Source organism: Schistocerca americana, chromosome 7 (genome assembly GCF_021461395.2).
Source record: "Schistocerca americana isolate TAMUIC-IGC-003095 chromosome 7, iqSchAmer2.1, whole genome shotgun sequence".
Taxonomy (NCBI): domain Eukaryota; kingdom Metazoa; phylum Arthropoda; class Insecta; order Orthoptera; family Acrididae; genus Schistocerca; species Schistocerca americana.
Window position 1 is genome coordinate 388,663,299 of NC_060125.1, and position 17,793 is coordinate 388,681,091.

The window sequence follows — 17,793 nt, forward strand, 5'->3', positions numbered from 1 at the left end:
AACCGAAACTCCTTGAGTCCTGCAAAAGCGGTAGCCGTAAACGTTTTAGCTGGCAGCGATTTGTGGTCTTTACTTCTACTTGTTAGAGAAGACGTTGAGCCCACAACAGGAACTGTTTCTTTGTATCCTAATTAACGCAGTAAACTCACTGTCTGATAAACGCAAGACATGGTCGGGTGCCAATGTAGCCTAGTTCATGTACACAGCACTGGCAGGTACGGAAATGATTAGAGTTTAGAGTTGCCACCACACACTATTACTGTTGTTCGTGGTCGGCGTTGTTACCAGTATACTCGTATAAGGGGTGTGATTGCTCACTGAGTGGGACACAGGGATGCCGCATACTTGTGTGAGACAACGTTATCAGCATCTGATGAGTTTGGGAGGGTCTCATTGTGGGTCTCTATTTCTTCAGCTGATCGAATTATGCAGTGTCAATATTTGTGGGGGATTCAGATGTGCCCCAACGTTGTACTGCATGGAAACTTTAACGGCAAATGTTACGTCACGTCGCTAAGAACCGTCTGCATGATGTCGAGGTGCTCTGTTGGCTAGCAAGATCTCCAGATCTGTCCGCTATAAAAGTTGTGTGGGACCAGCTCCGCTGTCAACTCCGTCCCAGTGCCCCCGTATCCAGGATACCGAGGACCAGTTACAACAGTAGTGGGCCAGAAGGTACAACGGCCTTATGACACTCTTCCCAATCGAATCAGATTGGATTTATCTATCGGGCCCGCATTTCATTTATTGCCTTATTGGATATCTGTTACCTGGTAGTTTAAAACTGGTCACATATGTTACAATTGTTTTCATGAAATAACGTAACCTGTTCCATATTACATGCAAATATTGTTTTCTACAGAGAAAAACGAAGTAATAAGAACGAATTAAAACAGTTAAGTAAAATATAAGCTCTAAATTAGTTGAAGGAGCGGCGGATGTTAAGTACAAATGTTAATAAATTAGAAGAGAATGAAAGAAAGATAGGAAGGGATGGATAAGATGGTTGCCCGCCACTCGCCTCCTCGGATTCCAACGAGCCTTTGCCTTTCGATTTGTCGCTATAGTTTTACGTGTAACTGGACTGTTGTAAGTAGGCTGTTTAGGTATATTTTTATTGGTAACGCCACGTAGCGCTCTGTATTGAAATCACTGACTGTACTGTGTGCAGTCTGAGGCTGGTCGGCATTGTTGCAATATTCGCCATTGTAGTGTTGGGCAGCTGGATGTTAACAGCGCGTGGCGTTGTGCAGTTGGAGGTGAGCCGCCAGCAGTGGTGGATGTGGGGAGAGAGATGGCGGAAATTTGAGAGCCGATGACCTGGACGTGTGTCCATCAGAGACAATACATTTGTAAGACTAGATGTCATGAGCTGCTATACATATTATGACTTTTGAACACTATTAAGGTAAATACATTGATTGTTCTCCATCAAAATCTTTCATTTGCTAACTATGTCTATCAGTAGTTAGTGCCTTCCGTAGTTTGAATCTTTTATTTAGCTGGCAGTAGTGGCGCTCGCTGTATTGCAGTAGTTCGAGTAACCAAGATTTTTGTGAGGTAAGTGATTTGTGAAACGTATAGGTTAATGTTAGTCAGGGCCATTCTTTTGTAGGGATTTTTGAGAGTCAGATTGCATTGCGCTAAAAATATTGTATGTCAGTTTAGTGATGATCAGAATAGGTAAAGGGCGAAATGTCAGAGTACGTTAAGTTCTGCACAGCTGTTTGAAAATCAAATAATGTAAAAGGTTTATCAGCACAGTAATTCATTAATTTTTCTAAGGGGACGTTTCACTGTTTATGAAGGATAATTATTTACATTTATAAGTACTGTGTTGTGTTGATTAATCGTATTCTTAATTTCCCAAATTAACTGCACTTTTAAACCGAGCTTCCGGACACAGCAGCCAGTCTTCTCATATAAGTTACACCCGAGACGAGAAAGCTCTGTCAGGCCTATATTTTCGCGTATATGATCAAAGTTTTCAGGAGATTTCCGTTCAGTGCAGTGCCAATACCGGAACCAAACTTCCCTACCAGATATTTCCAAGTGGGATTTCCTGACAAGGAGGTCATAGGCTCAGGAGTGAAAGATAAAAAACCTGCTGAAAGGAGTGTGTCGATTCCTATCGTCAGTATCTTGCAAGGGAAAATTATAAGTGTAAATAAACGGTCATGTTGAAATTTGGTGGGTGTGTGGAGGGGGCAATAAATCTCTCCTGGAAACTACTTGTCAGGGCATTACACCAGCAACTTCACGCAGTTACATATCAGAGAAACATTAAGTTGCTCTCTTTATGCTCCTTAAAGTACCTCCTGTGTCATGTTAAACATGCACGTACTGAATGTGAAGCTTATTTGCCTTACGTCTTACTCATATGAATGAGTATGCTTTCTCGACTTTTTGGTACGGTGAGAGCAGCCGAAGTAATCCTGCAAAATTCGTCTTTTCTTGTAACAAAACCCGGTATTTCGCATCGATTTGGTCGTTCAGAGGATGTTAACGTTGACGATCAGCCTTATAGCCACACTTGATCTTTAGCGGATGTATAAATATCTGGTTTTTGTTTCAGGTGATTCAACAGAAGAAGCAGTCGAGGAGGGCCAGCAAAACTGACGAAAAGGTGGCGCAGTACGATGATCTGGGTGCGTGGGTTCGCTGAAGTAATCAGATTTCTTATTGCCATAGTACATGCATCGCCATTTATTGTCGTGTCTATGTTTACAGGGAGAAAGCGGCGTGTGGCGCTCCTGGACATGCTTCTTGTCGAGTCTGAGGATGGGAAGAAACTCAACGACACAGAGCTGCAGGAGGAAGTGGACACATTTATGTTCGAGGTGAGTCATATGTACTTCGCTGCACGCGATGCTGATTTCCCAGGCAATTAGTCACCAACTCCAACACACTGGATCTCATAGCCAGTAAAACTGTCAGCTTTCATTACTGAGATATGCTTATACTGTGGACCACAACTAATTTCGCCCGTGTTTTTTGGTAATGTCTCTGGCTACTTTCCTCGGAGCCGTTGAATAGCTTTTATGCAAACGCGAGCAATTTTCCTTGCCACTTTATGTATAGTAGCATAAGTCCAACAGATTACTTGCTGCGAAATTAAATTAACCTTTGCTGACAAAATTAACATGAAGTTTAATACTTTTCCACACGAAGCAATATTTTAAAGTGTGCGTACTGATTCAATGTTAAATGTATTTATCTTGGTAATGTATGGTTTCTGTTGACTGATGGCTTAGAATACTGCAAATGAGAATGTGTTATTCTATAAAGGGCAATGTTTTCAAGACAAGTTTCCAGACAAAATATTATTACGTAGAGTATTCTGCTCAATATATTACTCAAATTTAAGGAAGTCCAGTTCCTTGAGGGATCTGTCTCCCCATTATCAAACCCATTAAAATTTTTGTTTTGTTAATAAGGGAACAAAAATCAGTAGACATTACAATAGAGTAGTATTACTTAGGCTAATCCATATAGTTTACTGGCATCTTTTCTCTTAAAGAGAGTGAGTGACTCCTTTGAAAATTCTTAGGTATGGTCGAAAGCATTAACTGAATACTGATTTCGAGTTCTTTGCCTGACCTTAGGTGGGGATTACTTTGTTACAGAACATCGTTGAAGTGCTAGACGAAGGCGTCTCTACACACTGAGAAGTCGCTTTGTTCTCTAATTCGAACATTCGAAATCCGCTTGGGCTGCGTTAGCATACATTACAGTCCGCAAATGAAGATGCTAAAATATTTCTGTTCAGTTCTTCGCTTTTTGTTAAAGATGACTTGGATCATTCTGCGAGATATGCTACCTACTTTACGATGAGCTATTGGAGATGAGGTTAGTTCATTCAGTGCCGACCATGCTGATGTCGCTTTGAATTTAAAACTACTAGCTCTTCTGTAGACCATACGATCAACAACCAAAAATTTCATTTTCGTCGCGAAGAATATGTAATTATGTGATCCGAGTAGAAGCGTAGGACCTGCTTCTTCCTAATTCTGATTCTGCAGTGAACCACCGTTTTGCCTGTTATTTTCAATGTACCTACGTCGTACACTGAATAAAGGAAAATATACCTACACAAGAGATGTGAACTGTAATCGTACCCCTTTCCACCTCCATTCGCTACCCTCATCTTACTTCAAGCAGTTTTGTTTGTCTACAGGAAATGAGAAATTCAGTGAGCAGGCTTCTTTTCGTATAGTGATGAACATCCCTCAAATCTGTAAGTGTGATGTCATAGTGTCTGTGCCACGAAACTCGTCGTAAAGACTTACAAACCACGTGACTATCACTACCGCTTACTGAAACTAATGTGCTCCCCCCCGATATTCTTTGAAATTGGAAAATGCACAAGCCACTTAATCAAGTGCGTTCCATTCTTCCAAGCTCTCGCATTAAGAGCAATGTCTGTTGTAGGGTCACGACACGACCACAGTTGGCATGTCGTGGGTCCTCATCCTGTTGGGGCATCATCCAGGCATACAGGTGAGTCCTTCTATAGAGAACTTTACAGCAGAGAGAAGCGACTTTGGACGTTAATAAAGCATGTTCCTTTGTTTGCAGGAGAGAGTTTACTCCGAACAGAAGGACATATTCCAAGATGACCCTGAGAGATCACCAACAATGCAGGATCTGCATAACATGAAGTATCTCGAAATGGTCATCAAGGAATCCTTGAGACTGTATCCCAGTGTGCCATTCATCGCTCGTAGGGCCACGCAAGATATACAGATAGGTATGTTCTTCGGACGACTTATGAGAGATATTTTATAAGCAGTTAATTTTCGAATAAAACGTAATTTAATAATAATGAATAAAAATGTAATAACGATAATAATTTTAATACCATGAAGCGCCAAAGAAACTGGTGTAGGCAAGAGTATTCATATACAGAGATACGTGAACAGGCAGAATACGGCGCTGCGGTCGGCAACGCCTATTTAAGACAACAAGTGTCTGGCGCAGTTGTTGGATCGGTTACTGCTGCTATATGGCAGGTTATCAGGATTTAGGTAAGTTTGAACTTGGTGCTATAGTCGGCGAACGAGTGTACCGTGAATAACAGGTATCCGGTAAATCATCACATCTCCGACATCGCTGCGGTCGGAAAAAGATCCTGCAAGAACGGGACCAACGACGACTGACGAGAATCATTCAACTTGACAGAATTGCAACCATTCCGCAAATTGCTGCAAATTTCAATACTGGGGCGTCAACTAGTGTCAGCGTGCGAGCCATTTAACGAAACATCATCGATATGGGCTTTCGGAGCCGAAGGCCCACTCGTGTACCCTTGATGAATGCACGACATAAAACTTTACGCCTCCCCTAGGCCCATCAACACCGAGAGTGGACTGTTGCTGACTGAAAACATGTTGCCTGGTCAGACGAGTCTTGTTTCAAACTGTGTCGAGCAGATGAACGTGTACGGGTATGGAGACAACCTCATGAATCCATGTACCCTGCAAGTCAGCATGGGACTGTTCAAACTGGTGGACACACTATAATGGTATTGGGCTTGGGCAGTTGGACTGATATGGGACCCATGATACGTCTAGATACAAGTCTGACAGGCGACACGTACGCAAACATCCCGTCTGATCACCTGTGTCCATTCATGTCCATTGTGCATTCCGACAGACTTGGACAATTCCAGCTGGACTATGAGACACCTCACTAGCCCAGAATTGCTAGAGAGTGGCTCCAGGAACACTCTTCTAAGTGTAAACATTTCCGCTGGCCACCAAACTCCCCCAGACATGAACACTGTCCAGCATATCTGGGATGCCTTGCAACGTGGTGTTCAGAAGAGATCTCCACTTCCTCGAATTCTTACGGATTTGTGGACAGCCTTGCAAGATTCATGGTGGCAGTTCCCTCCAGGATTACTTCAGACATTAGTGGAGTTCATGCCACGTCGTGTTGCGCCACTTCTGCATGTTCGCCGGTGCCCTACACTATATTAGGCACGTGTACCACTTTCTTTGGTTCTTCAGTGTAAAATAGAATTAACTGCATCAGTTTAATTTGCTTAGGGTTTGTGTCAGTGAAATACTAACCGGTGTACGTATTTCATTGTAGATTATTGAGCAACTGCTATACAGCCTGAGTAATATAAGTTGCGCCCTGTCATTTCAATTAGTGTCCTATGAGCCTTCTGGTGTTACCTAAAGTTAGTATTCAAGAACGACTGAGACTTGGGAGCGCATTTATTATTGTATTATTCTCTATTAAACAACAATCACTTCGGAAATGACGGATGAACTGGAAATCTGCGTACTTTATCTGACACCGATTTAATGAACGTGCATTTCTTGCAGTTTTCCCCGGTGCATTGAATTGTCCGTCATCTTTCGTGGTTGTAGTCGCGATAGTTTTATTCCCTCTCTCGATATTTCCGCTAATAATCTTACAGCCACTTTCAAGTGAGTCACTGGCAGAACTAAAACCACTTGACACAATGTTGCGGAGTAAACGCGCCTTAGTTCGCGATAACACAGCTGGAAACAAGGGATTCAGTCACAGATAAAACTTTATCTGTCCAAAGGTAAAATCAAACAAGTGCAGAGTCAGCAAATACAGAGTGCTTAAGAAATATGTAGTTGATGACGTAGGTGGTTGGATGTGTTGGACCGCCAAGCCCCTGCACGCGTGAAATGCGTGGTTTCTATGATTTTTTGAGCTAGAAATCCTCCTCTGGGTTGAGCAGTTTGTCTGATATTGTACTTCCACAGCTAGCTTGACCAGTTAATCCCAGTAGAACGAGACACTTGTTGCGGATAGCGTTATATATATAGCTTGAAGGGGGAAACCAGATGGCGCTATGGTTGACCCGCTAGATGGCGCTGCCATAGGTCAAACGGATATCAACTGCGTTTTTTTAAATACGAACCCCCATTTTTATCACATATTCTTGTAGTAAGTAGAGAAATATGAATGTTTTAGTTGGACCACTTTTTTCGCTTTGTGATTGATGGCGCTGTAGTGGTCACAAACATTTGGCTCACAATTTTAGACCAACAGTTGCTAACAGGTAGGTTTTTTAAATTAAAATACAGAACGTTTGAACATTTTATTTCGGTTATTCCAATGTGATACACATACCTTTGTAAACTTATCATTTCTGAGAACGCATGCTGTTACAGCGTGATTACCTGTAAATACCACATTAATGCAATAAATGCTCAAAATGATGTCAGTCAACCTCAATGCATATGGCAATACGTGTAACGACATTCCTCTCAACAGCGAATAGTTAGCCTTCCGTAATGCTCGCATATGCATTGACAATGCGCTGACGCATGTTGTCAGACGTTGTGGTGGATCACGATAGCAAATATCCTTCAACTTTCCCTACAGAAAGAAATCCGGGGACGTCAGATTCGGTGAACGTGCGGGCCATGGTATGGTTATTCGACGACCAATCTACCTATCATGAAATATGCTATTCAATACCGCTTCAACCGAACGCGAGCTATGTGCCGGATATCCATCATGTTGGAAGTACATCGCCATTCCGTAATGCAGTGAAACATCTTGTAGTAACATCGGTAGAACATTATGTAGGGAATCAGCGAACATAGCACCATTTAGATTGCCATCGATAAAACGAGGGACAGTTATCCTTCCTTCCATAATGCCACACCATAAATTAACACGCCAGGGTCGCTGATATTCCACTTGTCGTAGCCATCGTGGATTTTCCGTTGCCCAATAGAGCATATTATGCCGGTTTACGTTACCGCTGTTTGTGAATGACGCTTCGTCGCTAAATGGAACGGGTGCAAAAATCTGTCACCGTCCCGTAATTTCTCTTGTGCCTAGTGGCAGAACTGTACACGACGTTCAAAGTCGTTGCCATGCAATTCCTGGTGCATAGAAATTTGGTACGGGTGCAATCGACGTTGATGTAGTATTCTCAACACCAACGTTTTCGAGATTCCCGATTCTCGCTCAGTTTGTATGCTAGTGATGCGCGGATTAGCCGCGACAGCGGCTAAACACCTACTTGCACATCATTTGTTGCAGGTCGAGGTTGACGTTTAACATGTGGCTGAACACTTCCTGTTTCCTTAAATAGCGTAACTATCAGGCAAACGGTCCGGACCCTTGGATGATGTCGTCCATGATACCGAGCAGCATACATAGCAAAAGCCCGGTGGGCATTTTGATCACAATAGCCATCCATAACCACGATATCGACCTTTTCCGTCGATTTTAACACGGGTAATGTATCACGAAGCAAATACCGTCCGGACTGGCGGAATGTTACGTGATGCCACGTACTTATATGTTTGTGACCATTACAGCGCCATCTATCACCAAGCGAAAAAAGTGGTCCAACTAAAACATTCATACATCTTTACGTACTACAGGAATATGTAATAAAAATTGGGGGTCTATTTAAAAAAACGCAGTTGATATCCGTTTGACATATGGCAGCGCCATCTAGCGGTGATCACGTTTCTCGTTCCGTAGACATCTGCGCCATTAGAGACACCAGAGTGTCACATCTGGTCTACAGCCAACTGAGTATTACGCCTATAGTCCTTGAAGAATTGTGTATATAGTTCTAATCATACAATTACACAATCTGGTGAGAGGTACTCCTCCCCTAAAAACTGTATTAACTGTGTTATAATTCCCAAAGATGAAATTTTCTGCCGCCACCGTAATTCTAACCCTCCCTCTCTATGTCGACAGCTGCGATGCAGTAGGTGACAATGTTGTCTAATAACCTTATGTTGCAATTGAAATGCAATTATACTTCTCATGTCCTTCAACGTACAAGTGAACGTATACTGACGAAAATGTAGACCACTATCTATGAGGATAATTCTATCATATAGACGAACTACATTCCCTCGCTCCCCCCCCCCCCCCCCCCCCCCGAGAACTATTATTTACGGTTGTTGTTTTCGCTTGAAAATGAGTACTTGGGCCCTTGACAACCTCATTTTCATAAAAATAGGTGGAAATGCAAGCGCTGAACTTTCACTCGGAAACCAGTGGACCAATAATATTACTGTAATTGTTTCTTTACTTTCAACATTTCAGTTACTTTAATTTGTTCTGCTATTTGCATTTTTCATAGTCAAATCTTATTAATATTTTGCCAAATCAACTTACGATGCCTTGTAGTAGATGTCATATCCTATTTAAGGTCGTTACACTGCGACTGTTGCGTTGAATGTGTAGATAGAAATGAGTGATGGGTGGTAGATCAAAAAAATTATTTGTATAGCGAGACACTAACTCCTTAGGGAGACACTGACTGCTTACCTTTGTTTACTTTGCAATGATACATGGTTTCAATGTATCGACAGCCGTTTATTTCTTTCATGTTAGTAGTACCTGAGTAAATTGAACTATCTGTTAGCTGCTTTATAATGAGTCAGATCTGAAACAGTCCGCTCCATCCTTTGGAGCAGACAATAAAAAGTACAAAATATGAATCGGCCCGAGCACAGAGCAAGCTGCAATCGATCGCGTTGCCCGCGACTGTCGGCGGCGTTGGGTACACGGACCATGTCTACAAATCGTCTGCTGTACGTTGTGTACACACTGCAAATAGACTTGTACATTTTCACAATTAAATTGAAAATATTTCTCATCTCGCACTATGATCACAGCTTTAGGGAGATTTCTGTTCACTGTAATGATGGAACCAGAAATCCCCTTCCGGACATCTGCAAGTGGGACGTAACTCACAAGGCGCTGATAGATTCAGGAGTAAAAGATAAAAAATCTTCTGAAAGGATCCTGTCGTTTCCTATGGTCAGTATCTCACAACGGAAAATTCCGAAATGTAAATAAACGATCATGTTAGAACTTGGCAGGTGTGTAGAGGGGCAAAATAATGCAATACGAATTGTTTTGTTTGTGTCTAATTTCGCTTTTAAGGGGTAAAACACAACCCAAAAGGTAATTTGGTATACTAGGTTTATGGGGAAAATCTTCAAAAAAAATGGCTCTGAGCACTATGGGACTCAACTGCTGTGGTCATAAGTCCCCTAGAACTTAGAACTACTTAAACCTAACTAACCTAAGGACAGCACACAACACCCAGCCATCACGAGGCAGAGAAAATCCCTGACCCCGCCGGGAATCGAACCCGGGAACCCGGGCGTGGGAAGCGAGAACGCTACCGCACGACCACGAGATGCGAGCGGGAAAATCTTCTGCACTATAATATATAGAAAATGTTTTTTCATATAAAATCTCATATGCCGTTAACTCTCATGAAAACCGTATAATCAACTTTTTTAATTTGAAATTTTACAAAATACCCCACCGACATTAATTAATTTTGAAAAATGGGTACTTCTGTTACAACAAATTAAATAAGCTTTCAAGCCACATACATCGATGTGCAACAATGCTGGTTTCAGAACTACCATATCTGGAAAGTAAGCTGTGCAGAAGTTCTATCGGAATATTTTCAACATATCTGATTAAAATGTCTAATCATTCATTATAAGTCTTCTTATTTATTATACTTATATTTGGTTTATATTTTAAATAATTTTACATTCATGGTTTTCGTTTTGTTCTTTAGTTTACCGTCTCATGTATGCGTATTTTGTTTCTTGAAATTATGATATAAAACCATTACAGTATTAACAAACTGTATATAAAGCTTTAAAACACGACATTTTTTACACCATGGTCATAAAATGAAAGAAATTTCTTTCCATAATATACGACGGAGAACACAATATAAAACAAAATTCAGCAGAATTTGAAATTGTCACAGGTGATCCTCCAAATATCCTGATTTGTATCAGGCTTATTTCAGTACACTGGTAAGCCTTGGTGAAGTGAATTGATTATGTTCTACTGGTTGTAGCTTGATAATATTGTTTGTCAAGTGGAGATTGACATCATACTCTTACAAGAGAACTAGGTCAGAAAATTCTGTTACGAAGGTCTTCTAACATCGAAAGCCGTGTAGGACCCACGGCTTTAAGTGTGCACTTGAGCCTTTGGGATCACACAAATTAACAAGTTCCATATCGTCGGACACCATTCTCAAAACGTTTCTTTCGCACCGACCACCCGCCATTTCATAGTTTTCTCAGTTTTAGTTGGACCGAGAATTCGAGAATTCTTATTGAAACCCCACATATCTTTGTGACAGCAGCTGGTAAACCAACGCCTGACCAGGTCTAAAGACCTTGGAAAGATGGTTTCTTCCCCAGTGAAGGAGAACAATCTGTATTGTTGTTCGACTGTTGGGGTGGTCTGTGTGAAAGAACAATTTAGAGCAGCGCACCTGAGACGAAGGAACTTGTCGATCTGTTGACCGCAAAGGGGACGACGGCGCGGCTACGGAAGTGAGACGAATGCGGCTTTCGATGTTGGAAGATCTCTGTGAGTAGATTTTCCGATGCAGTTCAGTGGAATGATTATGATGTCAGTCTCCCCTTGAGAAACAATATATTGAAGCTAGTACATAATCAATTTTCGACGCCATACATTACCAAGGTACTGAAATATACCCGATACAAACTGGGATGTTTAGAGAATCACCCTCAACAATTTGAAATCCTGCAGAGTTTTGTTTTATATTTTGTTCTCCGTCGTCTACAGTATGGAAGGAAATTTCGTCTATTCAATTTGGTGTAAAAATGGTTATGTTTTAAGGATTTCTTTACATTATTGTAACGATTTTGCAACATAATAATGAGTTACTTATTATTTTCTTTAACAAAATACACGTAAGTGAAACAGTACAGTACTGTACAAAAGAAGAAGAACATAAATGTAAAACGCAAAGTAAGAATTTAAAACTTAAAAGAAATATATGTAAAATGAATAAGTTGAATAATATTGACTCCTTAGATATTTTCTTATCTCCGAGAGCACATTGTGTACAGCTATACTTCAAAAGCGATGTTTCAGAAATCAGCGGTATTACACATCTGTGTACTCGCCTTGAAAGCTTCCTTAATCTGCGTTGTAACATCAGTTTTCATTTTTCAAAATTAACGACTCTCGGGGATTTCGCAAAATTCCAAGTTGATAATGCAATTTTCAAAAACGGTAACTGCACTTGAACAACTATATCAAAAACATTTTATCTATATTACTGTTTCGAAGATATTTCCTCTAAACCTAACATGCTAATTTATCTTTCGAGGTGTGTGAAACTGCGCACAAACAAAAAAAGTGTACTAGATTATTTTCCCCCCTCTACACACCCTCCAAGTTTCGTCAATGTCATTTATTTGTTCTCTCCTTAGTCTGTAACATTCAAACAAGGCTGTCTGCAGACAATTACAATTATCTTTATTTTTTTTCCAAGAATCATCATCATTCGCAAATAGGCTCTATTAATTATTTAATTTTTGTAATTGTCTTTAATGTACGAGGCTCCAAGGTACCGAAGTTGTGTAACGTGTTGGATTGTGTGTAAATAAGAGAAATACATCCAGCAAATAATTGAGGACGTAAGGTGAAAGAGCTACTCTGAGATGAAGAGGTTGGCACAGGAGAGGAATTCTTGGCGGGCCGCATCAAACAGGTCGGAAACTGATGTATCAAAGGAAAAAGGAAAGAAAGAAAGAGAAACAAACCAAGAGTGAATGCAAGCTTTGTTCTGTCAGGGACTTGGTATCTGAGGGTTTTTTTCCTGGCAGCGAGGAAGAACATCGATTGGTTAACGCATTGAACTCGCGTACAGGAGGACAGCAGTCGGACCTCAGGTCATCCAAATTTAGGGATTACCTGGTTTTCCTAAGTCGCTCAAAATACATCAAACGGATAAGGCAGTCTCTATTCTCCAATCCGAATTTGCGTTCTGCCTCCAGTGACCTCGTTGTCGACAGTAATCTAAAACCTAGTGTTTCGTTCTCGTTTCCCACTCGATCCACTCTTTTAGGGCATTGCTTGAGAACACCAGGAACTGGGCTGTGTACATCTGGCAGAGCAGTTAAAACCACAGTCCAAACAGAGACAGAAATCTATATTGACGAGGTCGATTTATTACCACGGACTCCCCTCTGGGCGCAGTCTAAGCCTACGTCTTACTCTTGTTGTCAGCCGGCTACAACATCCCGGAGGGGACCACACTGACGCTGCACATCTACCACGCCCACCGTGACCCCGACCACTGGCCGGATCCGGAGCGCTTCGACCCGGACAACTTCCTGCCGGAGAGGGTGCAGGGCAGGCACCCCTTCGCCTACGTGCCTTTCAGCGGAGGACCGCGCAACTGCATTGGTAAGGCTTCTCCTGAAAGTTGTTACTCAACGCCTACCTGCAAATGTAGAAGTGTTTGCGGAAATCTGAGCACGCTCACAATGTAACCGTATACGAGATCTGTCTAAAAATTATCCGACCTTTGATTTTCCCGCGCAAAATAGAGACGATAGCGCGGCGCCACTGTACACGGTAAAGGAAGAGACTTTTATGCGCATGCCTGAAGTTTGTCCCCGCCTTCCAGGGCGTCAGCCGCCGCCTATCGGTCGCTGAGTGAGGTGCTATACAACGTGTTTGTCGAATTACCGATTCTCTCAAGATGACTGAACGTGTTGAGCAACGATACTGCATCAAATTTTCTCAAGAGCGTGATGATTCTCAAAGCGAAACAATTCGTAAGATCCGCTAGATGTTTGGAGAAGATGCAATGGGTGTAAGATAGATTATATAATGGTAGGACAGACATTTAGGAACCAGGTTTTAAGTTGTAAGACAGTTCCAGGGGCAGATGTGGACTCTAACCACAACCTATCGGTTGTGAACTGTAGAATTGAAGAAACTGCAAAAAGTTGGGCATTTAAGCAGATAAAATCTGGATAAACTGAAAGAACCAGAGGTGGTACAGAGTTTTCACAGAGAACATTAATGAACGATTGACAAATGCAGGGGAAAGAAATAAAGTAGAATGGGTAGCTTTGTGAAATGAAATAATGAAGGCAGTAGAGGATCAAGTAGGTAAAAAGACAAGGGCTGGTAGAAATCCTTAGGTAACAGAAGAAATATTGAATTTAATTGATGAAACGAAAACATATAAAAATGCAGTAAATGAACTGGGCAAGAAAGAATACAAAAATCTCAAAAATTAGATCGACAGGAAGTGCAAAATGGCTAAGCAGGAATGGCTAGAGGACAAATGTAAGGTTGTAGAGCCATATATCCCTAGGGGTAAGATAGATGCTGCGTATAGGAAAATTAAAGAGACGTTTGGAGAAAAGAGAACCACTTGTATGAATATCAAGAGCTCAGATGGAAAACCAGTTCTAAGCAAAGAAGGGAAAGCAGAAAGGTCGAAGGAATATCTAGAGTGTCTATACAAGGGTGATGTGCTTGAGGGCAATATTACGGAAATTGAAGAGGACATAGATCAAGATGAAATGAGGGAAATGATACTGCTTGAAGAGTTTGCAAGAGCACTGAAAGTCCTAAGTCGGAACAATGCCCCGGGAGTAGACAACATTCCATTAGAACTACTCATAGCCTTGAGAGAGCCGGCCTGACAGAACTCTACCACCTGGTGAGCAAGATGTATGAGACAGGCGAAATACCCTCAGACTTCGAAAAGAATATAATAAATTCAATCCCAAACGAAGAAACTGTTGACAGGTATGAAAATTACCGAACTATCAGTTTAATAAGTCACGGCTGCAAAATCCTAACACGAATTCTTTACAGACGAATGGAAAAACTGGTAGAACCTGACCTCGGAGGAGATCAGTTCGGTTTCCGTAGAAATGGTGGAACACCTGAGGCAATACTGACCCTTCCATTCATCTTAAAAGGTAGATTAAGGAAAAGCAAACCTACATGCCTAGCATTTGTTGACTTAGAGAAAGCTTTTGACAATGTTGACTGGAATATTCTCTTTCAAATTCTGAAAGGGGCAGGGGTCAAATATAGGAAGCGAAAGGCTATTTACAATTTGAAAGGAGGATATTAGATGAACATCAAAAAAAGTTAAACGAGGATAATGTAATGTAGTGGAATTTAATCAGGTGATGCAGAGACACTTAAAGTAGTAGATGTGTTTTGCTATTTAGGGAGCAAAATAACTTGTGGTCGAAGTAGAGAGGATATAAAATGTAGACTGGCAATGGCAAGGAAAGCTTTTCTGAAGGAGAAACACTTGTTAACATCGAGTATAGATTTAAGTGTCAGGAGGCCTTTTCTGGAAGTATTTGTATGGAGCGTAACCATGTATGGAAGTGAAACGTGGACGACAAATAGTTTAGACAAGAAGAGAATAGAAGGTTTCGAAATGTGGTGCTACAGAAGAATGATGAAAATAGATGGGTAGATCACGTAACCAATGAAGAGGTACTGAATAGATTCGGGAGAAGAGGAATTTGCGGCACAGCTTGACTAGAAGAAGGGATCGGTTGGTAGGCCACGTTTTGAGGCATCAAGGTATCAATTTAGTACTGAAGAGAAGCGCGGAGGGTAAAAATCGTAGCGGGAGACCAAGGCATGATTACACTAAACAGATTCAGGGAGATTCAGGTTGCAGTAGTTACTTGGAAATGAAGAAGCTTGCACAGAATAGGGTAGCATGGAGAGCTGCATCAAACTAGTCCCCGGAGTGAAGTCCACAACAACAAGAAAATGATCACTGAACGCGAGAGACAAGGTTCTCAGTTCGCGTATCAGTGTGGCATCGAGTTTCAATCTGTTAGGAAGTTTCATGCCATTTCCTAACTGTATTCTTTGTTCGCATTTGGATGATAAGATTTAAATCGAACTACCCGCGATAGTTTCTGATTTCTAGTCAGTTATATAGTTGTAAGAGATCAGATGTACGAAGGATAGGGATTCGCCACACTTGTGTGACTACCATTTATTTATCGAGCTACAGAAGCTGTTAGTCTTAAGGCTTTTCCTTTCATAAATAAAAGTTCGCTTTCGAAATTTATGGAGATCTACAAAACCCTGTATTTTCCAAACCCCTGGTTAAGTTGAATGTCTCTGATTCGTTTCCCACACATTAATTTCGTTGTATATCTAAACATTGAAATGCAAAAGACGAATATATTTCCTGATATTATGCTGCATTTTAACTACAAGATTCGCGAAAGGCGCGTGAAGTCTTTAATCTGTCAAGAAAGATACTGTGATTATAATTTTCTCTCATCATCTTTTTTTTTTTTTTTTTGATTTCCATCGACATTTTAAACAAACGTGTACATACAAAGCCTTGATGTAGTCATCATCATCATATTGAAAAGTTTCCGGCCTCAGAGTGAGTCTGTTTGGAACATAAGCTTCGCCATCGAGTCCTGTTATTCCACCGTCTTCCTGTGTTCACTCTGGTGCAGCCTCGCCTCTTTTTTCAACGTACTCCTCACACCTTTCAATCATCTGACCTTTGTTCTTCCTTTTGGTCGTTTCCTTCTCATCTCCATTTTATGTACCTTCTTGGGAATCCTCTTATTATCGATCTCTTTTAAGTGCCCATACCACCTTAGCCTTGATATTTCTGTCCTTCTCTGTAAGGGTTCCTTTTTCACTATTTCCTCACCTTTTCATTCCTCAACTTATCTCTTCTTGTTACTCCTAACATACTTCTGACGAACATTTTTCCGTATGGCTTGATCTAAAATGCTTTCTTATTGTTTCTACAGGTCAGAAATTTGCCATCCTCGAAGAGAAGACGGTTCTGTCGTACATCTTACGCAACTACCGCGTGGAGACGGTGGAGAAGCTTGAGGACCTGAAGCTGATAGGCGAGCTGGTGTTGCGGCCCTTCAAGGGCGTCTTCCTCAGGCTCACTCCGCGATAGACGTTGGCAGCCGGGGCTAAGAAGCGGCTATAGCACAGCTCGTACGAGGCACCAGAGATGTAGTTCTGTAAACAACACACCTTTCAGCTAACAACAAGACACGACAGATTTGTTTCGTTTGGACATAAATTAATAATTCTTCTACGTGTACATCAGTCACAGTGCGTTTCATGGAACACTTCAGCTTCCAAGCGATTCGTCAGTGTTTGGTATATCACACACGGGGTTCACAAGACTGGGAACGAACAAATGTTGTGTTTTGTTACACAGACTGACAAGGTAAGAACTACTTCACCACAGCTTAAAGTGCCTAACACGGAGTATTGGGCTAAAAAGGGAACTTCCTCTGCGAAATCTCCACTCCCGACGCTTCACAACCGCAAACGAAAAAGTGCAGTGAAGGGCTGCAGATCAAATCTACGATTAAAAACTTCAGCAATGGATTATAATGTATGACTAGTTTTGTATAAACGATAACATTTCACAAATAAGCGAAATATGTCATCATGAATATCGTAAGTACTTTTAAGCTGTACATGGTGTTTTATGTTAAATAAAAACAAGGTTTCCAGTATCAACTTAAAATCATGATACACTTCTAGAAATTGCAAAGCGTTCATGGGTGCTGTGTTTTGTGGCGAGGTCAACAGTCGAAATTCCGAAAGAGTACTTGCAGAAAGAGTGCGGCTAGAGGCTACGTATTACCCTCCCCCCCCCCCCCCCCCCCATCTCCACGCGCTTTAAGACACATATGTAAGGGAGTTCATTCTCATGACGTAAAAATGTTCGGAAATTATGTACATATCACACCTCTCGTAGCTTATAAAATGTATTCAGTGACATATAAATGCAAATTAAATCGGGTGATGCTGAGGGAATTAGATTAGGAAATGAGACACTTAAAGTAGTAAAGGAGTTTTGCTACTTGGGGAGCAAAATAACTGATGATGGTCGAAGTAGAGAGGATATAAAATGTAGACTGGCAATGGCAAGGAAAGCGCTTGTGAAGAAGAGAAATTTGT

The 17,793-nt window shown here is 41.3% G+C and overlaps 1 protein-coding gene across 2 annotated transcripts in view; it reads left to right on the top strand.

The window, feature by feature from the left end:
- The window catches only part of LOC124621923 (cytochrome P450 4C1-like), a 124,965-nt gene extending 107,616 nt beyond the window's left edge, over positions 1-17,349 (top strand). For both annotated transcript variants that reach the window (XM_047147429.1, XM_047147430.1), the window contains exons 7-12: positions 2,576-2,648; positions 2,731-2,840; positions 4,432-4,500; positions 4,579-4,750; positions 13,060-13,239; positions 16,614-17,349. In XM_047147429.1, coding sequence (XP_047003385.1) covers positions 2,576-2,648; positions 2,731-2,840; positions 4,432-4,500; positions 4,579-4,750; positions 13,060-13,239; positions 16,614-16,771 — 762 coding nt within the window. In that variant the 3' untranslated portion in view covers positions 16,772-17,349. The remainder of the gene's footprint in view (positions 1-2,575; positions 2,649-2,730; positions 2,841-4,431; positions 4,501-4,578; positions 4,751-13,059; positions 13,240-16,613) is intronic.
- Positions 17,350-17,793: the final 444 nt, after the last annotated feature.